General features: G+C 45.6%; 2 protein-coding genes and 1 pseudogene across 6 annotated transcripts in view; 2 read left to right on the forward strand and 1 right to left on the reverse strand.

Moving 5' to 3' along the window:
• The window catches only part of ZWILCH (zwilch kinetochore protein), a 38,664-nt gene extending 26,573 nt beyond the window's left edge, over positions 1-12,091 (forward strand). The window contains exons 14-19 of one of the 3 annotated variants that reach the window (XM_049613793.1): positions 299-327; positions 2,958-3,094; positions 4,265-4,360; positions 5,571-5,683; positions 8,475-8,533; positions 9,406-9,463. In XM_049613793.1, coding sequence (XP_049469750.1) covers positions 299-327; positions 2,958-3,094; positions 4,265-4,360; positions 5,571-5,683; positions 8,475-8,518 — 419 coding nt within the window. In that variant the 3' untranslated portion in view covers positions 8,519-8,533; positions 9,406-9,463. The other 2 variants (XM_049613791.1, XM_049613792.1) reach the window with 2 other exon arrangements.
• On the forward strand, positions 9,114-9,231 carry LOC125910424 (uncharacterized; annotated as a pseudogene).
• Positions 10,750-24,385, reverse strand: LCTL (lactase like). Of its 3 annotated transcripts, XM_049613794.1 has the most exons (13): positions 23,979-24,385; positions 23,418-23,581; positions 22,715-22,802; positions 22,335-22,444; positions 20,814-20,942; positions 20,617-20,712; positions 19,203-19,257; positions 18,736-18,897; positions 14,854-15,128; positions 14,191-14,317; positions 13,808-14,007; positions 12,305-12,368; positions 10,750-10,865 (listed from the first exon to the last, which is right to left on the reverse strand). In XM_049613794.1, exons 1-13 carry the CDS (start codon positions 24,094-24,096, stop codon positions 10,750-10,752), a joined length of 1,704 nt encoding a protein of 567 aa, XP_049469751.1. In that variant the 5' UTR covers positions 24,097-24,385. The 3 variants fall into 3 exon arrangements, with proteins under 3 accessions (XP_049469751.1, XP_049469752.1, XP_049469753.1); XM_049613795.1 differs by lacking the exons at positions 12,305-12,368; positions 13,808-14,007; positions 22,335-22,444; ... (1 more) ...; positions 23,418-23,581; positions 23,979-24,385 and having other exon boundaries at positions 20,814-20,903; XM_049613796.1 differs by lacking the exons at positions 12,305-12,368; positions 13,808-14,007; positions 20,617-20,712; ... (2 more) ...; positions 23,418-23,581; positions 23,979-24,385 and having other exon boundaries at positions 20,814-20,903.
• Positions 24,386-27,327: the final 2,942 nt, after the last annotated feature.

Genomic DNA, 27,327 nt, shown 5'->3' on the forward strand with positions numbered 1-27,327 from the left:
AAACATTTTGAGATTCTTTGAGGTTAGTGTATTAAATAAAAAGAAACCTTTCTGTGAGATGCTGTTTTAATACCCAACACTTGGTTGTTTTTATTAGAGGCAAGTTGTGATCACTTTTAGAATAGTATTAATATATATTCATGGTGTAATGTGCCAGAAAATTTGGCTATTTCTGGGGAACTATTTGGCTGGAGCATCTCTTTTATATAGGAGCTCTGCAAAATTTTACTAAGGTTCCTTAACAAGTAATAGGCGATACCTAAAGCTTATTTGTGTTATCTGTGTGTTTTCTTACTAGGTCAGGAACTTGCATCTTTGAATCATTTGGTGAGTTTGTCCTTTTATTCTTTTTTTTTTAATGTTTATTTTTGAGAGAGAGAGAGAGACCGAGCGCAAGTGGGGAAGAGGCATAGAGAGAGAGGGAGACACAGAATCTAAAACAGGCTCCAGGCTCTGAGCTGTCAGCACAGAGCCTGATGAGGGGCTCGAACTCAGGAATGGCAAGATCATGACCTGAGCCAAAGTCTTAGGTTGAAGCTGAGTAAGGTGGAGGTAACTCAACCAACTGATCCACCCAGGTGCCTCTGTTTTGTTTTGTTGTTTTTTTTTTTTTTTTTTAATGCTTATTTAGTTTTGAGAGAGAGAGAGTGTGTGCAAGCAGGAGAGGGGCATACAGAGGGGGACAGGGATCCGAAGCCAGCTCTGTGCTGACAGCAGCGAACCTGATGTGAGTCTCCAACCCACGAACCACTATATCATGACCTGAGCCGAAGTTGGACACTCGACCGACTGACTGTTGAATGCCCCTGTTCTTTTATTGTAAAGTTGGCTTTTCTTTTAATTCAGTCATCCTACCTGCAGATACTAAATACCTGTTCTGTGCCAGCCCTTGTCCTAGGACCTAGGAAACATAGATAGACAGACAAATATATAACAGAGAAAAGGTATTCTTTATTTTCATGCATTCCCCACCCCCCCACCCCCCCCCCCCGTCATTTCATATGCCTGTTTTTTTCTTTTAATATGGTTTGACTCCAGGCTTTTGACACAATAGTCCTTAAATTTGGAGAACCTCCTAGAAGGCTAGTTGAATTGCTAATTCCTGGGCCCCAGTGACTCCGTAGGCCTAAGGCACAGGAAGATGTCTTTTAAAACAAGTCATCTCCTACTTCAAATAATTCAAATGCTTTTCCCTTAGTGTTAGTTTCCTGTTACAACATAACAAATTATAGTAGTTCCCATCTCTGGGGGGTATATTCCAAGACCCCCAGTAGATGCTTGAAAGTATGGTAGTACTGAATCCTGTGTATACTATGTCTTTCCCTATACACACTTACCTATCATAAAGTTATGCACAGAGATTATAAGTTAGGCACAGAGATTAACAGCAGTAACTAAAAATAGAACAATTATAATAAACTATAATAAAAGTTATGTGGATGTGGTCTCTGTCTTAAAATCTTACTGTATTGTACTCACCCTTGTGATATTACAAGATGATAAAATGCCAGTGAGATCAAGTGAGGTGAAAGATGTAAGTGTTGTGACCTAGCGTTTGGCTACTGTTGACCTTCCAAGAGGTCTGAAACCATGGAAGGTGAAACCTTGGATAAAGGGGGGACCACCGTACTACAAACTTAAAAGCCTAAATGAACACAGACTTACTGCCTCACAGTTTCCTGGGTTTCGGAATTGGGCACATTTTAGCTGGGTAGTCTGCTAAGAGTTTCACAAGGCTGAAATCAAGGTGTCTGCCATCTGCTTGACTAGGGAAAGATCTACTTCTAAGTTCCCCCATTTGTTGTTGGCAGAATTCATTTCCTTGTGGCCTTATGACCAAAGTTCCCATTTCCTTGCTAGTTTTTTGGTCCAGGGCCGGTCTCAGATCTTAGGGATTGTTTTTGGGTCCTTGCCATGTGGCCTTCTCCACAGCGCGAGCAGTTTGTTTTTTCAGAGTCAGGAGGAGAGCATCTCTAATGCTTCACCTTCTTTTAAAAGGCTCACCTGATTAGGTAGGTCATAGTGACAGTCTCCCTTTTGATCAATTCAAAGTCAGTCACTTAGTAACCTAATCATGGAAGCACCATCTGTCAAGTTCTGGCCTATGAAGGAGAAGGGATTATTACAAGATGTGTATTTCAGGTGGTGGGAATCTTGGGGGCCATCATAGAATTCTGCCTACCGTTATTTACCGTGGATTATTTCCTTTGGATGTTTTGTCAGAAATAGGATGAGGTCTGAGTATTTTATGATGCTTGACATACATTGCCAAATTTCTTTTTTCAAAGGGTGGTACCTATTTACCAGTTTCAGATGTGACTGGAAGCTTATCAATACACTTGATTAATTTCTTGGTACTTGTTACCTGTTTTTAGAGGTGGACACTCCCATCAACCTGGCAAGGGTATTGAAGTTAAGAATTATCTTGTGGATTTGCCAGTCATTCCATCTGGAGAGCTTGGTGGGTAGTATTAGTTACTCACTTGGGCCTCCTTGGTGAGGCAGTTCTCGAATTTGTGTTAACCAGATAATGTAACAGTTTGCTGAGCATGTTCTCAGTGACAATTTTGCTTATAGTTTAGTTTGAGCAGTAGTATTGAAAGGTGGTAAATTCTGTCTGGCTGCCTCCATTTTTTACCCCCCTATTAATTAAGCATAGTTTAGGCTTAGCAAGCATAGCCATATTCTTCCTAAAGATTGCTTTTCTTCTTCTTCTTCTTTTTTTTTTAATGTTTATTTATTTTTAAGACAGAGAGTGTGAGCAGGGGAGGGGCAGAGAGGGAGGGAGACAGAATCCCAAGCAGGCTCCGTACTGTCACTGCAGGGCTAGAACCCAGGAGTGTGAGACAATGACCTGAGCCGAAACCAAGAGTTGGACACTTAACTGACTGAGCCACCCAAGTGCCCCAAGATTGCTCGTGCTCTTTAACTCCTTATTTTGCTGTTTTCTGTTCCAGGAATATTTCATAACTCCATCAGTAGACATACAAGAACAAGTGTGTCGTGTTCAAAAACTCCACCATATTCTAGAAATATTAGTCAGTTGCATGCTTTTCATTAAACCCCAACATGAGCTCCTCTTTGCTTTAACACAGTAAGTATTGCTCTTGTTCCTTCCACATAAAAATGTAGTCTCTTATGAAATAGGCGGGGCCAAAATGTGTGCAGTTTTTATTATCAGTTTGGGTAGAATCTGTACACCCTGTCTTCACAGTAGCAGAATGGTTCTGAGCGCCTGTCAGAGGAAGGAAAGGCTTTGGATTCAGAAGGACTCAGGTTTGATACTTGGCTCTAGCATTTTGGGACTTTCTGAGGAAGTTTCCTTTCGCTGCATCTTATTTTCTTATCTGTAAACAGGAACTAATAACTTGAAGTGTTTGTCGTCAGGATGAAATGATGTAATGTGTCTAAAGTACCTGACACCTAATGGGTGCTTCATGAATATTTCCTTCTTCTTTTCTTTATAGCCTTATACATTTGGGCCAAAGTAATCATTGCTAGACCTCCAGTGGTAATTGAACGAAACCAAATATTATTATCCGACTTCTGCCAATAGCACTGCTGTAATTTTAGAGATTCTGCCGATCAGTTTGGCTAGAAACAGTTTGGAATGAGCCTCCTACATGGGTTGCCGGTGTCTTATGTGTATTTGAAGCCTCACGGTCGAAATGAGTGAGCCATCCAGTGGAAGGACTGGGTTTCTTTTTCCCTGTGGAAGGAAATGTACCATTGCCTTTCCCGAATTTAGAATTTGCCTCAGTTGTAAAGGGAAATATTTGAAGGGAAATATTTGAAATTATTATTGTTTACAGAATGTGACATTTATTTTCATTAAAGATGAATAGTGTAATTGAGTTAACTCTTTAATTCCCCAGAATCTGAAAACCATGGAGGCTGTATCTTTGTCTCTCTTTTGATTCTTACTGGTTTTCTTTTTCTGATATCACTTCCTCCCCCACTTAGTTAGGCCTTTACTTTGGCTTAACTTAATAGACCTTCTATTAATTTTTACAAATTGAAAAAAAAATTGAGATATCCTTTCAAAATAAAAAACAACCTAACTTTTTTGTTGGGGGGGGGAGGAGGCATTGTTTTTTTGTTTACTGTTGTGGCCCTGAAATTATTCTTCTGCTGTTGTTTTGGTTAGTGGTACTGGGTGAAATGTTTCTCTTATGAGCTTTAGATTACCAGAAAGCCTTTATCTCCAAGGGACATTTTTTTTTCCAGAAGAAGTTCTTTTTTTGTTGTTTTCTGTTTGTTTTAGATCCTGCATAAAATACTACAAACAAAATCCTCTTGATGAGCAACACATTTTTCAGCTGCCAGTCAGACCAACTGCTGTAAAAAGCTTATATCAAAGGTCAGCAACTTAATAATTAAATTATACTTTAAGTCTGGCCATAATTCCTGGGCAACTCCTCTGTCCTTTCCCTGGGGGTCTCGTGACCAAGAGCTGTGCTCCACCTCTGAAACCTTAATCATCTCTGTCCTGCTCTTTGACTGCCATCTGGTAGAGTTCACCCTCTCTCCTCTCCCAGACCTTTTGTCTTCTCTTTTTCTACCACTGGGCCTCTAGTCTTTCATTTTTCTCTCCACTTGTAATTCCTTCACAGTATAGGGCAGAAAGTGTAGGCAGAAGGGAAATGACAGATTGGGAAGAAAGTGATCGGGGTAATGACGACAAGTCGAGGATATGCCTGTGAGGAATGAGAGGGTTTGGGATTGGGGAGGTATGGGACTATGAGGCTAAGGTGACAGATTGGCCATCCACATGGACTCAGGCTGTGTCAAATGATAGGTTCCTCGGCTCTTCCCTCAACAGGTAATGTGCTTGAAATTTCTCTCATACCGAAGCCACTCTGTTTTTACCCTCCCTCTATTTTGTTCCCTCGTAGCCAAACCCTGTCATTCCTTGAAACTGCTCCGGCCGAGATCACTGGTGGCCTTCTAATTACCAAATCCAGTGGACAACTTGCCAGTAAAAGAGTGTGCTTTAACCCCTGGTGTAATCAGCTGGCCCCCCCAATTCTTTCTCCTGATGAGTAGGCACTTAGAAGGCTCTTTGGCATTTAACACTATTCCTTTCTTGGATCTCCGTCCCTTTTCTTCATTTCTGTGACACAGCGTTCTGTGTTAATGTTAATTCCACCTCTCTGGTCCTCCTCCAAGGCCGAGAGGAGTTCTCTCTTCAGGGTCTTCCTCTGCCTGCTTCTTGTGTGGCTTTTCACCAGAACTCCACCTTCTGCCTTCTTTTCTTCTTGCTTTCCGTCTTCCCTGGGTGATTGGACTCACACTCAAAGCCTCAATTCCTCTGGGCTAATGAGAATTCATAACTCCCATCGCTAGCTTCTCCTGAGCTTCAGATTCATGTTTCTAAATTAGGTGTAAATCCCCAACTTCAGTGTCCTGTAGGTAGTTCAGACTCAAACCCCGAAATTTAGAGTTGCGACCTGTTCATCTCTTCTTTCTCAGTGCCTCTCACGTGAGGACTTCGCTAATTATGAGTATAAAAGGAAGGAAGGGAATAACTGGGGCTTTTTTTTCCCCTTTGATGTTTCTTCTTTCCTTAGTGAGAAGCCACAGAAATGGAAAGTGGAAATCAGTGGTGGTCAGAAGAAGGTGAAAACGGTTTGGCAGCTGAGTGACAGTGCACCTGTAGACCATCTGAGTTTCCACAAACCTGGTAAAGATGGTTTGTAATCTATTCAGATAAATTCCAGTAGAAAATAAACTGAATCTTTACTGGCACATTATGGTAGCTCTTGTGCCCAGTTTTAAATAATTTTCCTGAACTCTAGGTGTAAAACGTATTTTTTCTGGGGGGAAAAATCACGGGAGAGTGCTGTTTCTCATCCTGGATAGAGGAACTTTTATTAAAAGAGGTCAAGCAATAGGGATACAAGGAGCAAAAATAGATTAGAAGGTTGAAATGCTAGCTCATACTTCACACTTCTGTGCACTCTTTCAGTGATGATATTTCTACCCTGATGTCTTTTCCGGGAGTGCTGGGAAAAGGTTGAGATTTTTTTGTTTATTTATTTATTTTTGAGAGAGAGCACAAGCAGGGGAGGGGCAGAGAGAGAGAATCCCAAGCAGGCTCTGTGCTGCCAGTGCAGAGCCCCAGCGCGAGGCTCGAACTCGTGAAACCATGAGATCAGATCTCAGTCAAAACCAAGAGTTGAACGTTTAACTGACTGAGCTACCCAGGTGCCCTGAGATTTTTTTTTTAATGTGTATTTATTTTTGAGAGGGGGGCAAGCACGTGTGAGCATGGGAGGGGCAGAAACAGAGAGAGAGAGAGAGAGAGAGAGAATATCTCAAGCAGGCTCCGTGAGGTCAGCGCAGTGCCAGATGCAGGGCTCCATCTTGCGAGCTGTGAGATCATGACCTGTGCCGAAATCCAGAGTCGGATACTTAACTGACTGAGCCACCTAGGTTCCTAGGCGCCCCGAGCTTTCTAATGTTCTGTCACAGATGGTCCACATCAGTCAGAGAACGCGTTTGAGCCCTTGGTGTAATAAGCCAGCTCCAAGTATTCCTCCTTTAGTAAGCACCTGTAAAACTTTTATTTTCAAGTATGTGGATTGCATGATTCTGTCCTGTCTTTGTGTAGATTTAAAAGGCTTCATTCAGATATTGCAGTGATTATCTAAAATCATATCTAATCGTTTTTTGTTTTTTTTTTTTTTTAATTTTTTAAATGTTTATTTATTTTTGAGACAGAGGCAGAGAATGAGCAGGGGAGGGGCAGAGAGAGAGGGAGACACAGAATCTGAAATAGGCTCCAGGCTCTGAGCTGTCAGCACAGAGCCCGACGCGGGGCTCGAACTCACAGACTGTGAGATCGTGACCTGAGCTGAAGTCGGACGCTTAACCGACTGAGCCACCCAGGCGCTCCTCATATCTAATAGTTTTAAGACCATCTGAAAAGATTTCAGAAGCCTGTAGTCAACCAGTGCTGGTTATTGAACTACAGAACTCTACAAATAGTTCTAGATTGATACCTTGCAAAATTGTTTCCATGAAAGGTTTATTCTCCCCCAAATATTTTTTGATTCAAGCATGATGGAAACTTCTCTATTCATATGGCTGAATAGTAAAAGCCCTAAAGAAATGGAAAAATTTTCCTGAGAACCATCAGTTAAAATCATCCTGTCTTTTCTAAGTGTGATATGAAACCTGGAGGGTATAAAGCTTGAAAAATCAACCATATAAAATTAGAAAAGTTGCAGCATGACAAAAAAATACCAGAGGCAAAACAAATGATAAACAAGGAAGAGTAATTTGCAGCTCATGTTCGGAAAAGAGGCTACATTGCCTACTACATAAAGAACTTGCAAATCAGTAAGAAAAATATGTTAATAACTCAATAGAAAAATGCAAGTAAGATGAACAGTTTGCCAAAGAGGAAATTCAGATGTCATCTTGAGAATGAAAGCTGCCCAGGCCCACTTATGATAAGAGAAATGCATATTTATATTATAGAGATACCATCTTTTGCCTGTCAGATAAGCAAAGATAAAAAAATTTGTTATCACGGTACTGGCGAGGATGTGAACAGGCAGGCGGTCAACCTCACACGTTACCGATTGAAGTATAAGTTTGCATAGCTTCTGTGGAGGGCGATATCCACCGATATTTTAAAATACAATTTTTGGCCCAGCAGTTTTTTTAGTAGGGATTTATTCCATACATAAAACCAGACATGTGCAAGAAGACCTATGCACAAGCTTATTAAGTGTGGTATTGTTTACAGTATTAAAAGCCTGGAAAAAATATGGAGACAGAGGCATAAGAAAAGGTCTGGAAGGATACAATAAAATTTTAACCCTGAGGTGTGGCATGGTGAGGGCAGGGGTGGTTCCTAGCTTTAGGTGAACATTAAAATCACTTAAGGAGCTTTTAAAGTCTTAATAACAAGACCAAGTAAGTCAGAATCTTTGGAGCTACCGCCTGGACAGCAGTGACTTGTTAAAAAATTCTCCGGGTGATTCCATTGTGCAACTAGTTTGAGAACCACCAATGGAAGCATTTTGTTTTAACTGCAAATGTTGTTTAAAAAGATCTATATTTTATGATTAAAAAGAAAGTTTTAAAGCTGTGAACATATGTGATACGTTTTGGAAAATGCTGTTTTAAATAAATTTTATTACATAAAGATTAAACGTGTTTTATGAGGAAATTCATGCAAGATTAAACACCTTTTTTCAATGATGCTGGATAAGTGCAGTAGAGTGAACGTATCTCCTAGAGTCTTTTTGATGCAGATTACTTCAAAAAGGAGTGAAAGTTATTTTGAATGTTTGAGTTAAAACAATTTATGAATAAATACTTGGTCCAGTGACTCCTATGAAAATAAAGAATTCTTATGAAATCCTATATTTGCATGCTTGGAAAACCACTCACATACTCCATTTTGGCTAGAATTTTATAACCTCTTCTACCCATCGTATATTCCTGATGTGTTTGTCTAGAAATTATTCTGTCACCTCCAGCCCAAAGCAAGACCCACTGGTGAAGGACACCCTCATTTGTAAGTCATGGGCTATTCCTACAAAGCCCCAGTTGTAAATGTTAAAGCTCAGTCATGATTTATTTTTTGCCAAAGATTATATGCATTTAAGAGGTTAGGCTTTCTGCTTCATTGGACTGAACTGAGCACTTAGGTCCAATACTAGCTTTTCAAGATATCTAATATTGTGATACTGTTGTAAAACATTGAGATCAAAATCAGGAAGACCTAAGAGAGAAGAAATGTCGGGAAGAAAATAATGATTTGGGGTGAACGGGAGCGAACAACAGCGTCTGGGAGAGTGCTGCTCGCCCTGTGGGTACTCTGCAGGTGATTGTTGATCATGGTGGGAATATGGAAACCAAAATGTTGATCCACAAGAAAGTGAACATAAGCTCATCTAAATGTTAATTGCATTTGTTTTTGAAATACAGCAGTCTTCAGCAGAGAAAAAAAGTGCATATTTGCCTAGCCCTAAGACTAGAAATCTCAAGTAGAAATTGTTTTCCAAAATATATGTTAAGATTGGAAAAAAGAGTTGAACTATAGTGGATGAGGCACAAAAATAGAGCAGTATGTTCCCCAATTAAAAAGAGAATTAAGCTTTGTGAAGTGGCAGTATCGTAGCCAGTGAGATTTATCTGAGGCGCTATTATTGCTAATTGAAAAATATAGAATTAAAACAAATCTGCTTTGTATTTTCTTTAGTCATGTTTTCAGTGCATCAAAGTTTACCATTTAAAAGAATTGTCCACGCTGGTTTTTGTCCCCTAAATTCAAAATAGAAGACACATGCCATTCATATTACCTCTTGACTATTATAAAAGTCAGCAGTGTATGTGGTAGAAAAGCCAGCAGGCTGGTAAGCAATTCTGATCTCTATCTGGTTACAGATGTTTCTGAATTAACGTTAAACGGTAGCCTGGAAGAAAGGATGTTCTATACTAACATGGTCACCTGCAGCCAGGTGCATTTCAAGTGAAGTGTGCCGATGGAGTCCTCTGTAAGGTAGTATGTCCGCTTTTTGTTCTCCAGATACTTTGTAGTGTATTAAGTATCTTATGTTCTAGTGTTTTCTACAACAGAAGTATTGATTTAATACATTTGGAATATGGATAATTTTTCAGTAATCATGTAAAAGGCTTATCAGATGTTATTGAGCAATGCACGTCTTTAATTTCCTTTTTACCTTCTGTAGTCAGTAAGCCAGATTAATCTTGAAGCCAGAGAAACGAAAACATATTTTTGAGTGGTAATGTCTTTGCATTTTAAATCTCTATGTATAGTAGAGAGTTTGATTTCAAAAACATTGATGTGAGAGAAAAACCCCGAAGGAGCCTATCGATTGATGTTGAAAGCAGAGTTCTATTAAAAACAAATCTACCCCAGCCCAGTTGTAGGACTAAGCCCCAGATGTAAACACCCTTTTAAAATGTTTAAGATAATATTAACCAAGAAAATTAATGCAATAGCAGTTTCTGCTGTCTTACTGTTTTTGTGTTTTAGAAACAATAGAATCAGGTAATGAATAAAATGTCTCTTATTCTTTCTTAAGTCATGTTTTGTCTCCAAATAAATAGATGTTGTTTAATTCTATCAATTTAGCATAGTTAAGAGTAAAATGGACCTTTATTAAAAAAACAAAACAAAACAGAGTATCTAGGCACAGAGAAGATATTAGACATATTTCTTTAAGGTACTTTAATGAAGTTAATTACGTTTAGTGGAAGAAAGTTTATCTCAGAAAAGTGTATGTGCTCATTTACTTGGTACCCACCTAATGCGTTTCCCTGGTTGCTTGATAGAATTCAGAACCTGAAGGGATTGTTATTATGTGCAGATGATTGACTGTCCATCCTGTCCATCCTGTGTAGGACAGTGCTAAGATGGCAGTTATTTCCACATGAAAGTAATATTACTGGACAGATTTTTAAAAGGAAAAAAAGTAACAAAATAATTTGTGCACTGTGATTCCTTTTTTGTAAAGTGAAAGTAGATGCATAATAGCAAAATATTAACATTGACTCTGACAGGTGATTTTTACTTCATTCATGCTTATTTTTATTTTCTAATTTTTAAATCGTAGCACAAGCCAAAACAAACAAAACAACAACAAAAAAAACCCATTATCACAGAGCCTGAAACCAGAAATGTATATAAACCTTCAAGGCAGAAAAAGGAGGAATGTCCAGAGGATTCTTTACGAAAGATGGATCTATAAAATGGGTAACCCGGTCTCAGCTCTGGCTCTGAAGGAGGAGCATCAGGAGAACTGCGGAGATTAGTATGCAAAGCGTGCAGACTGTAGGTACCACGATCTCTGTCACCATCTGCATGTGACTTAGTAACGGCTCTGAAACGGGAGAGAGAACACCACAAATGAGAGTGTCGTCATTTTAGTGAATATAGCGTCATCTGGAAAGATTCCCCTGCATTGGGGAAAACTTGGAAAATGGCATCATCCAGCTTTGTAATTAATCTCACTTGCTATAAAAGAGAACGTGGTTCTCTTAACATTATAAAATGTTATTTAAAAACAATTATGTGAGGGCTTTGTAATATCCTTCAGAAAATATGGAATAAAGATTGCCTACATTTGGTTCTTCCGTAGGTACTGGAATAAAGTCTAAATGCGTGTTATACTTGCACTTACCATAAATTAATGTGAGAATATTGACAGCCATGTTCCCTGGTTTCTGTAATTTTCACTGGGGGGATTTATGAAAGGAAAATCCTTGGCCAACGTCTCCCAACCTTTCAAAGATGTTATTCAAAGATGTATCTTAAGAGGTGGAGGAGTTGCCATATTTTTGTGGGAATTCTTGCACTGTGAAGTAAGTATCTTGAAGAGTTGAATAATAAGTGTATTTCACATACGTGATTATATTAATGAACATGTATGTAATTCCTACTGCAGGTTTTGTGCCAGGCACCCTGGCTACGGAGATAAATAAGGCACAGACCCTGCTCCCACAGATTTCATAGGCTCAGCAGTAAATTCTACATCATATGTCTAGGTGATTAAATAAGTTTATTTTGGTTTAAAGGAATATACATCCTTAATATTACCTGGTTATTCAGATGGGAGCAGGGCACAGTGGTATAAAACAGCTATGAAAATAGCTGAATTGGTAGGATTTGTTTGGTCTAGCACTTTCCACCTCCGATACCACATTAAAGATGGGTTTGTTAAAACAGGAAGTATATTTCTCTGATTGCCCTCATAGAGAAAGACCGAATTCAAAGAAACAAATGATCTGTGCTGGCCTTGTTGATGTGTAGATGCGTCTTTGTTATTCCACATCTCTGAACCTTGGGAACCGTGCCTTCCATGAAGTCAGGGACCTTGTTTTATTTATTGCTGTATTCTAGTTACAACACCCCCTAGCTAATAGTGAGTGCTTACTAATTACTTGCTGAATGAGTGAATATAAAATCTGGAGTGTTCTTTGACTTTTCGATGTTTATTCTATTTGAATATGGTTCCATTTTTCCCTCCTTCCACAAAGCCCACTATAACAAAAATAAGTTTATAAGTTGACAGTATGATTCAGAAAAATAAAACTAGAGTGGATACAATATTTCTCTTTTCTGGTAGATTTTTAAAATATTTGAAATTGTTATAAAATAGAAATTTGACATTGCTTCAAAGTGAAGGAAAAAATTCATTTTTAATTGTGTGTTTTGGAAAGATTGACTTCACGTAGATCCACATTTTGAGGTTTTGGTAACATCATTATATGTATAATTATGTGCCTTAGTTGTCAAAGGGAAGAATTAAAATACACTCACCTGCAGCAAGCATCTGATTGTTGATTGCACAAGTTTCCAAGGCTTTGAGATACCAACTTTCCACCTAATAAAAATCCACTAGATAAGTAATGTCATCTTAGACTAATTTTTTGCAGTTTGAAATCTTGTTTTTGTTTTTTTTTTTTTTTTTGAGAGAGAGCCCATGAATGAGGGAGGAGCAGAGGGAGAGGGAGAGAATCTTAAGCAGGCTTCGTGCCCAGCCGAAGATCCCAACGTGGGCTCCATCTCAAGACCATGAGATCTTGACCTGAGCTGAAATTAAGAGTCAGACACTTAACTGACTGGGCCACCCATATGCCCCTGAAATCAGTTTTAAAATAATGTAGGATTAAGACAAATTTAAATCTGCCTGAAGTTTAGTTAATATATATTGAATACCTATGTGCATCTTTGTGAGGGAGTTTAAAAAAAAAAAAAAAAAGAAGTCTTTATTCTTGAGGAGCTTACAATCTAGCGCTTTTCTAGAAACGCCAGACTAGTGAATGCCTATCAGTCACTGCTTCTTTATGGTGCCAGGGGGCTCACCCTAAAAGAATGTTGGTAAACAAGTGAGATTTCTTTTTAGAAATTTTCTTTATGAAGACATTCTAAATTACAATTTTAATTGCCTGTCATCGATAGCAACTTAGCTGGTAGAAACATTTGTAGGTTACTGAAAATGTTTGGTAGGTTTTAAAGGATTATTAATATTAAGATGAATTATTTTTAATCTCACTTTGGAACTAGTGGGAAAAGAAGTGAAAGTTGTGTGGTCATTATACATTTATTTTACTGTTATTTACTGTAACTGTTTTCACATATGTTGAAGAGTAGGCAGTATTTATTTGCATTAAAATATAACATTTAGAACATTTAACTAGAAGTCTCTACTGACTGTCATAACCTAAAACATTCAGGATTCGTACATAACTAGTTTGCCCTTCACGCTCTGTGAGTTAGGACTGAATTTTAAAAGTTAGGATTTGGGGTGTCTGGGTGGCTCAGTCAGTTGGGTGTCCGACTTCAGCTCAGGTCATGATCTCGTACTCTGTGAGTTCAAGTCCCGCATGGGGCTCAGAACCTGGAGCCTGCTTCGGATTCTGTGTCTCCCTCTCTCTCTCTGCCCCTTCCCCGCTCATGCTCTGTCTCTCTCACAAAAATGAATAAATGTTACAAAAACAAATTTTAAAGTTAGGATTTAATTTTAAGGCAGGTTTACTCCATTCTAAGCAAATGAGCAAAGAGGTGGCACAAGTTAGGGGAAGAGACAAAGGCCCACAAAACCCTGTTCTCCATGGAGAAGGGAGGAGGGAGTCTCACCACCCTCCTCACCCAAGCTGCTTAGCTCTTTCAAAATCTAGAACAAGTGAGGGGCACCTGGCTGGCTCAGTCGGAAGAGCCTCCGACTCAAGATCTTGGGGTTGTGAGTTTGAACCCCACCCTGGCTGTTGAGATTATTTAAAAATGCAGTCTAGAACAAGCAACCTCAATAATTTGTCCTACCTCTCTTCGATTGGGAAACCCATTGGCGGTGATAATCTTCTTGTAATATTGAACTGACGCCTTTGGATAGCGTGGCTTATTTCTGTTGTTAAATTCGACATAGTAGAATCCGTATCTGTCTGAATATCCTTTCTCCCATTCAAACTTATCCAACAAAGACCAGGAAGTATACCCTTTGATATTAACACCATCTTTTATAGCTGCAAAGACATTTTGTTCCATTTTTAATATATTTCATTTACTTGGAAACATAATACTGTGAAGATAATTTTAAATGCATTCATTTATGAGATTCAGAAACAAGCTTCAGCCGGTCACGTGTGTTATCAAATTCTGTCCAAGTTAAACAAAATTTGTGAAGACAGTGTTGGTCTATAGCTTACCTTTTAGCATTTCGTTTATGTAGCCTTTAAGGTACTGAATTCTCCACTCGTCACATAATTGAGTACAGTGTAGTTTTTGAGATGCTCCATTTTCTGTCACATAGATGGGAGGGTTGCCGTATTGAGTCTGAAAGTGAGTCATAGTAAGGAATATCTTAAAAATTCCGACCTCCAATTGGGTTTCCGAGTCTGAGGCACATGCGAGCACTGAGTCAAGCCTGCTCTATTCTAATCGAGTGTGTTTAGCATTTAGTGGATGCCAGTTTACACATTTACCTGGAGGTGAGTGTAGACAGGACAAAGTTCATATGAAAGACTACATTTCTCAATCAGCATCATTGTAGAGAAAATATACCTCAGGCTGTGTTCTTTCTCACATATTTCAAGTGAGAAGAGCGAAATAAACGTGGGATGAGAATTTGTAGCCACAGGTACATACGTTGAAGCGGTTCCTCATAGTCAGCGTTGGCCTGTAAAGCCCGTATCTGGTGGCCTCTGAAGAACAACTAACCGAGCTTGTTTTATTAACTTGAAGATGTAGGCACTCTGACTGATTGGAATTCAAATAAAAACTTAAACTAAAATGTAGGCCCCTGGGCCTAAGCTGTAAGATCATGAATTGGGGTAAAAAGTGCCCGTGAAATAGCCGAATGTGATAATCACCTGAGCGAAGTGGAGAAGCCTCCTAAACCCCCACGGCACAGACTGTGGCCACGTCGACCCCAGGTCAGGCCAGTTCGGGTCAACCAGCTCTACTAAGTCACGGTCATTGTGGTAGCTGGGCCCCTGGCGGGAGGGGTAGTTCCTTTCTGTGATGTATCGAGTGGTAAAGTGACCTAATCCCAAGAAATCAGATGTGCCTTTGATGTAGCTCTTCTCCTGGAGCGAGAACACCGGTAACCTTGACATGTCCAGGCCTTGCTCTGCACTCTTTTTCCCTATTGAGAGAGAAAAACAGAATTTCACCAAGTTTTACTTTCTCACGATTCTTTTGCTGTTCCTACCACGATCGCAGTGGCACATTGACATAAAAGCTGCCGTCCAGATCCCGGCCTTTGGGATTCGTTTGTATGGAAAATATAACCTTAGCCTTTTAAGCTGGAATTTTAACATTTGAATACTATTCAAAATTTTTAAAGTTTATATTGCGCAAAAGCTATATTTTCAGGGACGCCTGGGTGGCTCAGTTGGTTAAGCGTCTGACTCTTGATTTTGGCTCATGATCTCAGTTTGTGGGTTAGAGCCCTGCGTCTGCACTGTGTCAGCACAGAGCTCGCTTGGAATTCTCTCCCTTTGCCCCTCCGTCATTCATGGTTTCTCTTTCTCTGTCTCTCAAAATAAATTTAAAAAAATTTAAAGTGATATGTTCCATAGATTACTCAGTAAGTGGTATGCAGGCAACATTGTGGCTATATGGAAAAATGTGGCCTTAGATGCCTATATGCTTAAATACAAAATTGGTAATTTTGCTTGCCTCTGGGAAGAGATGTGGAAGGTCATTGGTGGTGCGGGCCATGGGTGGGGACATACGGTCACATTCACGTACTGTTGTAGTGTAGGCTGGTACGACCTCTGTGTCGGGAAATTTTGTCCTAGCATTTAAAACTGTAAAAGGAGGGGCGCCTGGGTGGCTCAGTCGGTTAAGCGTCTGACTTTGGTTCAGGTCATGATCTCGCAGTTCATGAGTTCGAGCCCTGCATCGGGCCTTGTGCTGACAGCTCAGAGCCTGGAGCCTGCTTCGGATTCTCTGTCTCCCTGTCTCTCTGCCTCTCAAAAAATGAATAAGTGTTAAAAAAAATTTTTTTTTAAATTGAAGGTAGGTCCTTTCCCTGATCATTTCCATATCTGTTCATCCTACCTTTTACTTGCACGTGTAAAAGGATGTATACAGGGATCTTCATTGTAGATTGAGTAGCAAAAGATTGCAAACAAATGTCTCTCGAGAGACTGTTTAAATAGATCTGTATGTCCGTACAGCTCTGTGAAGTCATCAGAATGATGACTATATACCAGCACTATTGCCAACATGGAAAGAATGCCAGGACACATGTTTTAAGTGGAAGATGCAAAGAATTGCGTTTAACAACTACACACAAGGAGCAGCAGTGTTTTTGCCCACATGGGCACAATCTATCTCTGGAAGTATGCTTCCTCCCAGGGGCTGGAAGCAATGAGGAGAGGGAGGGAGGGAAGCTTGACTTCTCACTTTTTACTCTCTGTCTCTCTCTCTCTTTTTTTTTTTTTTTTAGGTGATAGAAGTTTATCGAATACACTGGAGGGGAGTGGTGGGCAGGACAGCAGAGGAGAGGCTGTCTGCCTGTACTCTCTTGTACTTTAAAAAATTTGAAACCTGCGTGTCTTTGTAGAACGTATGCAAAAAAAAGAAAGGGGTTTTAAATGAATAAAGAAGACTAACATTGGTATGAGTTGTAAAATAGAACCATAAAAATGTTTCCAAAGAGGCTATTGGTTTTTAAATGGGTGAAAAGCTTGTATTATCAAATACCTTTATGATCTTAGCGTGTTTTTTTCAGTTACATTCAGTAACTTGAGAAAAACCACCAGGCATTGTCTCTGGACCGTCTAATACAGTAGCCACTGGCTACATGTGGCCATTGGACTATGGCCAGTGTGACTGTATCTCTGGGTCAGTCACACTGAAGGACCACGTTTTTAATTTTTTAAAAACTTAAATTTAAATAGACACAAATGACTCCAGACTCTCATATCAGAAGTCACAGATACAGAACTTCTCTCCATCATCACTGGAAGTTCTGTTGGACAGCACGGGCCTAGAAGTACTTTTGTTCACATATTTATTGCGCTTATAAGATGCCTGGAAGTAATTTGTGTACAAGATTTCTGGCAGAATGCTTTCACTAAAGAAAACATGAACTGCTCAGAGAATCCTTCCGTACACATCATATAAGGAAAAACTCAGCCCGGTTTCCATTAGAGTTGCCACAAAATTGGAGCGGACGGAGTCTGGAATTACTGGCCTTAAGCCCAAGAACTGTCCTATGAGCAATAATTCGGCTCCTTTAGTGCCATCCTGCTGTGGCTCCCGCTACGGCCTCCGAGGGTCCCGAGAGTGAATGTGCCGTGTGAATGACGGGCTGTGCCTGCAGAGTGGGGTGCCGGCCCCGTCCTGAGGGCTTTTCCTTGTGCACCTTGAGGAAATCCTTCTCGGGATTTTGAACACATGTGCATAGATAGATGTGTCACGGACCTAGTTATTGCCAAGGGATTTTTAGAGACTATTTGTGTAATCCTTCCTTTTCAGATGATAAAAATGACAGCCGAAGAGGTGAGACACCGTGCCCAGAACCGCTCACCGGTTAGCGACAGAGTCAGAAGATTCCAGGTAAGTCTGATAAGTGGTGCCTTAGAAAGAGACAATTTTGAAATGTCGACAGTTCTTAGTCAAACATCCAAAATAGCCTTGCCGTGTGAGATTGTAACCTATTTACAATCTTAACCTTGTCTCTTTTTTTAGGGGCACGCAGACCGATACCTCTAAATAAACAGAGATAATACTTTTAGATTCGTGTGGCCAGACACGATTGGCTGCCCCCCAAGTCAGTAGCGCCAGGCCTGTCTTCTTTCTTATCCTCTTCCACATCCTCTTCCAAGGGGCCATATCCTTGATGAGAGTCCTGGCTTCCCCAGCCTCTGAGGTCCTGGTGGTCTAAGGCATTTTCTGGGGCATGTGACAGTTCCATCTCTTGAGGACATCCCTTGTAGGGAAGTTGGTTGTGAGTGGAGGTTTTCTGGGGAGATTTTCCTTGTTCTTAAAAAATGGGTATGCTGGAGCTCTTTCCGTTTTTCTGGAAAGATGTGATGTGGGAAGACATGATGCCTGGAGCTTCTGCAGCCATTTTGTGGCTGATAGGAGCGTTGATGGGCTGGCTAAGGTGCCAGAGTCAAAGATGGAATGAGCCTTGGTCCACAAAGACATCCCTGAAGGCTGGATTACCCGGCCCTGGATCACCTCTTCTGGACTCAGTACCTGGGATGATAAATCCCCTACTTTTCAAGCCATTTTAGTTGGCATTTTCTGTTATATGGCACTTAAAAGCACCCAACTTGATTCAGCCTTGGGAGCTCTATGTGTCTTTATTCTCTTCTCGGACACTGTGGAAACCAGAGCTTGGAAAGCATTCCTCAAGTAATAGAACCAACGATAGAACTGACACGCCCGTGACTGCGTCTTTGACCTCTCTCTCTTACTTCACTTAAAATGAGATGGAGTGGAGTGGGGAGAAAGAGGCAGGATGGCAGAACGCAAAAGAAAGCAGTCCAGAAAATTGCTGTGTTTCCCCCTGGGTTCTGAAACTCCCAATCTCCACGTCTGGGGATGTGTCCTTCCTCCCCTCGCCCCAACTCAAAAAACCAGTTCTCAGTTCCTTGGGGGCTGGGCTATCCCTTGAGTGCCTCACCCAAGCCCAGCGTGTTCCTCCACCCCTGTCTCCCGCCTCTCCACCCCTTCACCTGGGCTCAGTACTGTTGCTGTGGTGCCTGGAACTAAAGTGTGACGTGGCTCACCGATCCGGTCCTTCATGACTTGGGGGTAGTCGCCGGCATAGATGGGGTTGGCAAACCAGCCCAGGCAGAACTGTAGGTATCTCTCGGCAGCTTCTATGTCCTTGGGGCTACTGATGTCCATGGGCTCCCCCCAATCACAGTTTAATGAGATCCCCACCAGACCTTAAAAGAAAAGACAGGGGAGGGGCGCCTGGGTGGCTCAGTTTGTTGAGCTTCTGACCCTTCGATTTTGGCTCAGGTCATTGTCCCGGGGTTGTGGGATCGAGCCTCACGTTGGGCTCCGCACTGGGAATATGGAGCCTGTTTAAGACACTCTCTCTCTCTCTTTCTCTCTCTCTCTCTCTCCCTATGCCCCTCTCCCTAACTCTCTCGCTCTCTCAAAAAAAAAAAAAGGGCAGGTGGTGGCAGGGGTGAAGGGTATCAGCCCGCGGGGGGTATGTTCCTAGCATGTGGGTGGTGAGGCTCACCTCGCTGCTTGCCACGCCACGTGCTGTTGTAGGAATGCCAGGCTTGGGCGTGGGCCTGAAAACAGAGGGGTGCATCAGAGGTGCCTGGCTGGCGCACGTCTCCCTCTGTCCTGACCAGGGATCTGATTTGACTGAGAGTCCCAGGTTTTCCCTGGGTCCAGCCTTGATTATCCCAATCCCTTGTCTCCCTTCTTCTGACCTCCAGACGCACGTGTTTCCTTTGTTCTGTAGAGAAACTTGTCTCACTCTGGCACAAACACACAAACCACCTCTTTGTGATATTTCTTGTTTCTAAGATTTTTGCTAAGGCTCCTTGTGTTGTTCCTACTCGTTCTCTAGGTGGTTAACTAGGCAATACCTTTCCCAGAGTTGCTCAGGAAGTTAGGAAAATACCAAGCATCTGGAACAGTCTTAAGACTAGAATTGAAAATGTGCTGACATGCCTTCTTTCCATACTCTCTTGCCGGTGACCCACTGATGCCTTCAGAGCTCTGCCCTTCGAGTATCCACAGTTTAAGGACTCCTATGCCAAGCGTAGAAGGAATGAGAAAGTTCTCTCCCTGACAGGAATTTGAGAGTCTAGTATGTCACTGAGGGGCCCCTTGGCTTCCTGCTTGATCAGATTGTCCCCTTCCACTGAGAGTCCACTGGGACCATCCTGTCATGCCTCACATCCCTGTTTCCTAGGCGACATCGCCTGTACCCTCCTATGTGTCCTGCAGTGTGACCCAGTCCCTCCCCCTTCTAAAGCCTCTCCAGCAGCCTTGTAATACCTGAGTCACCCCAGCGTCTCCTCTGTCTCCTTCACTCCCGTGCCCTTACTGAGCTTGGCTGCCCCAAAGAACATCCCCAACGCAGCTCTTCCAAGAAGACGCCAGCTTTCCCCTCACACCTCGCATACCTTAGGGTAGTGTCTGCTTTGCTCCTTCCTGCTGCTTCCAAACTATTTCTCCTTCCAAAATCCCAGGTCCTTTGAAGTCCATGCTCTGAGACAAACACTCCTAACTCCTTACCGTTGTCCTTCAACCTCCAGTTACTGCCGCTCATTCATTGAAGACTTTAGCCCCTGGTTCACTGGCGTCCCGCCCCTTCTTCCTGTCACCAGTCCTCACAAGGCTGTTTAGACATGCAGGTGGCAAGTTTTCACATGCATGCGCTCCATCCCCTTGACTGGATTGTAAGCTCTAGGGAGCAGCCACTCTATTGTCTCGGCAAGTGCCCAGCACTGGATGACCGGGCACTCCCTCCATAAATCCTCGTGGGATGCAAGTGAGTGGTGCGAAGGTGTGGTGGAATATGCTGGAACCGCAGATGACGGAGCTCAGGCTCAGACCCCTGGGGCAGGCTGAGCCGACACTGAGGGTTGTTCCTCTGCCTTGAACCCCACCTTCACTCCCACAAGGACCCACCTCACCTTAATGATATGGTGTGCCGCCTTGTACAGGCCCGTGCCGTGGAGTTGCAAGCCGGGAGCGTGGTGGCCCGTCTCATAGCCTTTTTCTGCCATCGTCTACAGGGGCGGCAAGCGGGGCCCACAGGGCCTGTGAGAAGGAGCAGGAGCGCCGTGGTCCGGGAAGGGGGGCTTCCCCCCTGGAGAAGGGCCCTGCTTACCCGAGGGTCACTGAAAGTGATCCAGTGCTTCACCCGGTCCCCAAAGGCCTCAAAGCACAGATCGGCATAATCACGGAAGTAGTTGGCCATGCTCACATTCTGCCACCCGCCGTACTTGACCTGGAGCAGCTGGTGGAGAGAGAAGCAGGTGCCCCAAGGATCTGTCTCCGGAAAAGACTTTTTGAGTCGATAGGCCACACTCGTGGGAGAAACAAGGGTGATGACAACCACAGAGGCTGTTTAGAGCAACGGAGAGCAAAGATGGGGGGCCTTGGATGTGACAACTTGAGGATGGTGGCCAGCAATGAACCATGAGGCAACATCAGTGTGGGGACATGTCACACCTTATACAAACAAGAGGGAAGGGACAGAGAAGCTGTGAGACTCTCCCGCTTGGAAGGAACGTGATAGATTGAGTATTTAAGGACACTGGCCAAGGGGGAGAGGTCTGATCCTGGGAAAAGAACCTCGAATACACATTCAGAAGAAATAAGAGATGATGCAGGACATGGAACCTCTGATTAGGATTTTGAGGGCCGTGCGGACGTCAGGAACCTCAGAAGCTCTATTGTGAGGGGGGGGGGCTCTGCCTTCTTCAGTGGAGGACTCTCTTCCAACCAAAGGCATCTGCTTGTGAAGGTGGGATTTTCCCAAGATGCATCATTCCACTGAGATTGCCTGGTGGGTTTGAGGGGATGCTAAAGGGCTAGGTTAGTGAAAGCGGGGGAAGAAGCTGGCATGAGGCTTCCGGTTTGTCTCCCTGAAGTCTGCTCCATGGCCCCAGTCCCAGCATAGAGGTCTCCGGTGGCTCCCCTTCCTGCAGAATGATCCCAGTCGCCTTAGCTCGGCAGTCAAGGTCTCTGGGGCCTGGTCCCAAGCTACGCCCCCAAACCTCCATCCCTCCTCCTCCTGCTTGCTCCCCAAACTCTTAACCCCATCACTTGCCAAGCCCCTTCAAACCAGAGCACCCCTTCCACCCCACGCCCAGCACTTTGAAGCAGTGATGGGACCCCCGCCTCTTCCCAACATCTCCCTGAGGCCACATCTCTGTTCTCTGACCTCCTATGACCTGTGTCACAGAGAGTGACACACATGGCTCCTCTCCCAGGGGGCCTTGTGGAATGAAGGAAAGAATTGCTTGAAGAGTCAGGTCTGGCAGTGAGGTTGAGACTTAACAGAAATGGCTTGGGGGGCTGTACTCCTATGATACCAGCCCAGACAAGTACATTAATTATGCCACGTCATCAAATCTTACTCAAAAGAGGTTTGTTTTTAGTTTGGTTTGTTGTTTTTAGGCCAAATGTTTTTGGAAAACCTCGAAATCTGCTCTCATCACCTGTTACAAACATCAGTTAAACCAGCCCGACGTCCTCCATGGGTGGGTCAGACTTCTTCACTCCTTCCCATCTCCCAGTCCAGACCCCAGCCTCTGCCCCCGCCTTGCCAACCCCAGTCCCCAAATCAGGCTCCCCGTGCTGAGCGGAGCCCCCCGGGCCTCCGTCTGGGCTGCATTAGCCTCACCTGCGGGAGATCCCAGTGGTGCAAGGTCACGACGGGGGTGATGTTGCTCTTGAGGAGGGCGTCGATGAAGTCGCTGTAAAACTTGATTCCCCTCTTGTTCACCTTGTCAGCTGAAGGTGAAATAAGGGGGCGTTGGCCTTCTGAAGCACAGTGCTCCTGGGCCCTGTGGCCTTTCTTGGGCCCGAAATCACCCCCAGGCGGCCCGATTCCGGGTCTGATACGACATGGGAGCCCAGCTGCCTGCAGAACCTGTAATGGCTGCTGCCAGAGAAGCCATGTTCCAGGCTGCTCTCCCTCCCCAGCACTCTATGGTGTCCCCTCAAAGCCGACATGGCCAAAAGGACCCGCACTTGGGCTTGGGAGGGGCTGCCCTGTCTCACCTCGGATGCCTGTGGGCAGGAGCCGAGGCCAAGACAGGGAGAATCGATAGTGGTTCACATGCAGCTCCCTCAGCAGAACGACGTCCTCCTGTGCAGACAGGGGTGCCAGGTGGGGAATGGTCACCTAGGACTCTGGGGCGGGGCTCACGCTGCCCCCCTCCCCCCCATGCTCACTCCTTCTCATTCATACAATGGGTGTGAAAGCACCTGCCCCCTTTCTCCTAGGGATATGCTAAGAGTCAACTAAATGCAGGATATGGGGATGCTGTGAGATGTCAATTGGGGTGTTCCTAATAAACTTGGGTGATGAGTCCCCCAAGAAGTCGGCCCAGAGAGGAAAAGTGGGTCCTGAGCAGAGCGACCCCCTCCACGGGGCCAATTCACAAGCAGAGACCAAGGGCTCAGGCTACTGTGGCCTGTAGACCCCAGGGTCATGGCATCAGCCTTTCAGCTGTCCATCACTTGGACTAAGGCCCTGGCTCAGGTGGGGCCCTGCTATCCTTTCCTCCAACGTCTACCCTCCCACCTCTTGCACATCCCCTGCCCCCCAATCCCCAGCCACCAACAGCCCCACCTCTTTTTCCTGCAGTGGACTAGGGGGTGTTTAGCAGAACACTAGATTGACATTGTCCTCCGGGGTCCCCAATGTGTCACTGTCCACCTCTCAGGTGCGTACTCACCTGCACACACACTCATCACTCACCTGCACTTTGTAGTAACCATCACAAGCCACATCTGCTGTCTCATCCCCAAGCACCTTTCCCTTCCCACTGTGAGTGAAGGCATCCCAAATGCTGGGCCCTTTCCCATCCTGGTCCCAGGCTCCCTCTGTCTGGAAGGCAGAACTGCCCGCGCCCCACGAGAAGCCTGCAAGTAGAGACCTCACACTGGGCCCTGGGCCCCTTCCCACTCCCCACCCAGCACCTGGACTCTGGGCTGTTTGTCCTCAGCCACGGGGCAGGCCCCCTCCCCAGCCGCCTGCCCCCGGCTCCCTACGAGTGGGAACCTATGGGTCCGGGTGAGGGCAGACATAATACATTTAAAACACTTAATTTGCACAGTTTTAGCTGTGATTAACGTTAACTGCCTGTATAGTAAGCTTAAAGAAATCTGTTCGGAGATTCATTTATTTTAGAACAACAATACGGAGTTACTTTTCCCATCCTACCTGTTGGGAAACGAAAACACCAAACTCTCTGGCAAGCCAGCCCAAGGTGGGCAAGCTGACAGACAGACGGACAGACCAACAGAGGATTGGACATACCAAGTGGGAAGGTTCCATAGTAGAAGGAGGCCTCTTCTGGGGATCCCTTCCTGGTGGCCCCCAGCCTGGACACCAGCAGTAGCACCCACCAAAGTGGGACAGCCCGCACTGGCTTCATGGCACCCGGCCCTCCCCCATTCCTGAAAAAGCAGCCAGGGCTGGGGGGGGGGGCAGGTCCCAGCTTGGGGGGGTAAAGGTCAGGAGGGGAGGAAGATGGGACGAGGCGGGGCTGCTCTATCTAGAGAGGCGTTGGCTCTCTCTTGAGAGCTGGGCCCTTGCCCTGCTGGGAGCCACCAGCAGAGGCTGAGGCTGAACACCAGGTCTGATAAAGGAGGAGATGGACACTGGGCTTGGGGGGCTCCGGGTGTGATGCGCAAGGCTCCAAACCACCCCTGCTCCCCGTCTGACGGGGGGATACCCAGCCCATACCCTGTGAGAGGCCCTGATTGCATGGGAAGACCACTGCTGCCTTAGGGAAGCTCCACTCGGTGGGGGAGGCGAGACAGCCCCCAGAGCCCCTGCAGCACCCCCACCTATATACCGTGGCGTGTGCAGAGGCACAGACCTCTCCCCAAGCTGGGGATCACGAGCAGGGTTGCCGTCCCAGGGCCTCCAGTCCTGAGGATCAGGACGATGCCCTCCCACTGGGATCTCCGCTCTGGTGCAGCCCGGCCAGGTTACCTGGGATCGTCGTGGGTGCCAGACACCCCCAGAGTAGCAGCGGCAGCCAGAGTGCTCTCGGACTGAACCCAGGGCCCGTGTTGCCCCTGAGAGCAGAGCCCAGAGCATAGCGAAGGCTCTGGTTGGGGGTGTGGTCAGTGGCCTCACCTCCCTCTACAAAGAGCTTCAATAGCCCCATTCAGTGGGGAGGGCAGGAATGCTGAGCTGGCCAGTGGGGCCTGAGTCAGCAGCAGGGGCAGCTTGGCCCTGGGGCAGCGAGTCAGCCCCCTCTCAGGCAGAGGGGCAGAGACCCGTGCCCTCTGGCCCCTTCTGGGCCTGATGGGCCAAGTTCCACACACCTTTTGCCTGCGAAGCTCCCGGTGGGGGTGGCGTGGTGGGAATCAGCATTTGCAGGCATCTGTGTCCACCTCTCCCTGCTGCCAGAGAGAACTCATGGCAGAAGGTGAAGTTGGTTTTTCTACCTCGCCTCCTCTGTCTGGAACCTTCACTCCCTTGCTCACTCAACCAGAACTGTTGCTGGAAAACCCTGGAGGCCCAGCCCCTGTGGCTTCCCATCCCGGCTGCCCAGGTCCCCCAGTGTGATTCCCTTCACCTCATTCACTTCCAGCTCCCCCGACTTTAACTGAGCCTCTGTGGGGCTCTCTCAGCTGACTGCCTCGTAGCCCTCTGTGGTTGATGAACCTCTTTCTGGCTGAGTGGCACAGGACTTGGCCTGTGCCCTCCACGGGCTCCATGTCTGGGGAGAAAGGCCGAGAAGGAGAGGGAAAGTGAGGTGGTTCTAAATACTGTACTGAGGGCTCAGGGCTCTGATGGAAGGATAGGACACTGTGGAGGCTCACGGAGGTGGGGCTGGCTTCACAGGAGAGGGGACATTGGACATGACACTTGAAGGCTGCAGAGGTGTTGGCTAGGTGGCATGGAACAGGGAAGGCACGGGAACGGACAGAGAGAACAGCCTGAGCGAAGGCCCCGAGGTGTGTTTGGGGAACTGGGAGTTTGATATCTTCTCTTGCATCTGTCGTGCAGTGCCCAGGTAGGGCCATGTCCTCGGGGTGAGCAGGCCGCGTGGACAGCCACCGGAGCGGCCCTCTCTGCTGGGCGTGGACTGCTGTGGTGTCTGAGGTCAGTGCTCTGCTGTTTGCACCAGGGCTGGTGCCTGCCTCAGCAAGCTGGGGGCTCTGGGGACTCTGCTCTCTGGGCTGAGGTAGGTAAGAAACGTGAAACGTTAAGAGCTGATGTCATCTCTGAAAAATGCCCCCTTCTTGCAGAGCCAGGGGCCCAGTGTTTGTGTTGGAGGGGATGGTCAACTTGGCATGGCCGGAGCTGCTTGGGGCCGTCTGTCTCCACTGTCCCATTCCTGTTCTCCTTTCCACGAGCTCCAAGCCTGGCTCTGGCTGGAAGGACCTGGGTCTCATGGCAGGGTGACTGACCCTTCTACTACTTCTCCCCCTCAGTCCTGGGGCTGCTTGGGTCCAGCCTGAGGCCTGCAGCAACGAGGGCAGACCCTTCCTTTGAGGAGGGGGTGGGTCTGAAGTCCCTGGGGGGCCAGGCCTGGCTGAAGAGCAGGTGTGTTGTGAGGGACCGGAGTTTTGGGCCCTTGTAGCTCCTCCTCTCCCCTCCCTGCAAGGGGCTTCAGAGTTGGGGACCCCTCTTCCAGTAGCCCCTGCTGGACCCAGCACATAACCCAAGCCCTGTGACTTTTAGGAAGTGACTTGGTAAAGGCAGAAGTCCGGGGAGCGCTGGTGGGTGCCAGGTATTTGGGTATGGATATGGGAGGGGCTGAGCTCTGCCTGCTCTGTGGCTCAGGACCCTTCAGAGCCACCTGAAGGGCTGGAGTGGGAAAGCCACTTAGGATTCAGGAAAACAGATTCCTGCCTCCATGTAGCCAAGTAGCTGTGGGATCCAGTGACGGTGGCTTTCTCTCTGTGGGACTGAGACTCCCTATCTGTAAAATGAGAGCGGCTCTCTCCGGGTCCCGGGGCCCAGTGATTCTCTAGCCCTAGGCGCTAGTCTCTTTTGCTCCAGAGGGTTCTCTAGGCTCCATCCACTGCTACCCCCAGCCCTGCAACCCAACTCGGCCTTGTCCAGACCTGAGCTAAGGGGACAAGTCCCAGGAGACAAAGTTTAATCTTGGCATGCTGTGTGACATTGGGCTACCCATTGCCCCCCTCTGGGCCTTTGTTTCCTCCTCTGTAAAAAAATAGGAGGCTGGCTACCAGCTGTCTGGTCTTCCTGAGCTCTGGGGTTCCATGAAAGAGGCAATAGGCTGTTTTCAGGTTGTTGTGGTTTTGAGCAGCACTGAAGATGCTGGGGGGAAGGTAGGGGGTTTGCTGGGGTGACAGTGGGGCTGCATCACAGGAGCTGGTCAGGAGGTTGTGGTGTGTGTGTGTGTGTGTGTGTGTGTGTGTGTCTCCAGGGAGTGTTGGGGAGAGGAGCCCATTCCGGGGTGCAGAGTCATCCTGGGGAGCAGGAACACAAGGACAGGAGTGGGGTGCTTGGTTTATAAGGAGCACTCTGGGCCCAAGTTAGACTTCCTTCCTTCCTTCCTTCCTTGCTTCCTTCCTTCCTTCCTTCCTTTCGGTTAATTTATTTAATTTGAAAGAGAGGGAGCAAGCAAGCGGGCGGGGGAGGGGCAGAGAGAGAGGGAGAGAGACAATCCCACGCAGGC

The sequence above is a fragment of the Panthera uncia genome (genome assembly GCF_023721935.1).
Source record: "Panthera uncia isolate 11264 chromosome B3 unlocalized genomic scaffold, Puncia_PCG_1.0 HiC_scaffold_1, whole genome shotgun sequence".
Classification (NCBI taxonomy): Eukaryota; Metazoa; Chordata; class Mammalia; order Carnivora; family Felidae; genus Panthera; species Panthera uncia.

Excerpts from the sequence above, each read along its gene's own strand:
- LCTL (XM_049613794.1), bottom strand. The coding sequence starts at position 24,096 with ATGAAGCCAGTGCGGGCTGTCCCACTTTGGTGGGTGCTACTGCTGGTG. Across the intron at positions 22,445-22,714 it reads CCTGCCCACAGGCATCCGAG|CTGACAAGGTGAACAAGAGG; the intron begins GTGAGACAGGGC and ends TTTCACCTTCAG. Across the intron at positions 14,008-14,190 it reads CATAAACGAAATGCTAAAAG|CTATAAAAGATGGTGTTAAT; the intron begins GTAAGCTATAGA and ends ATGTCTTTGCAG.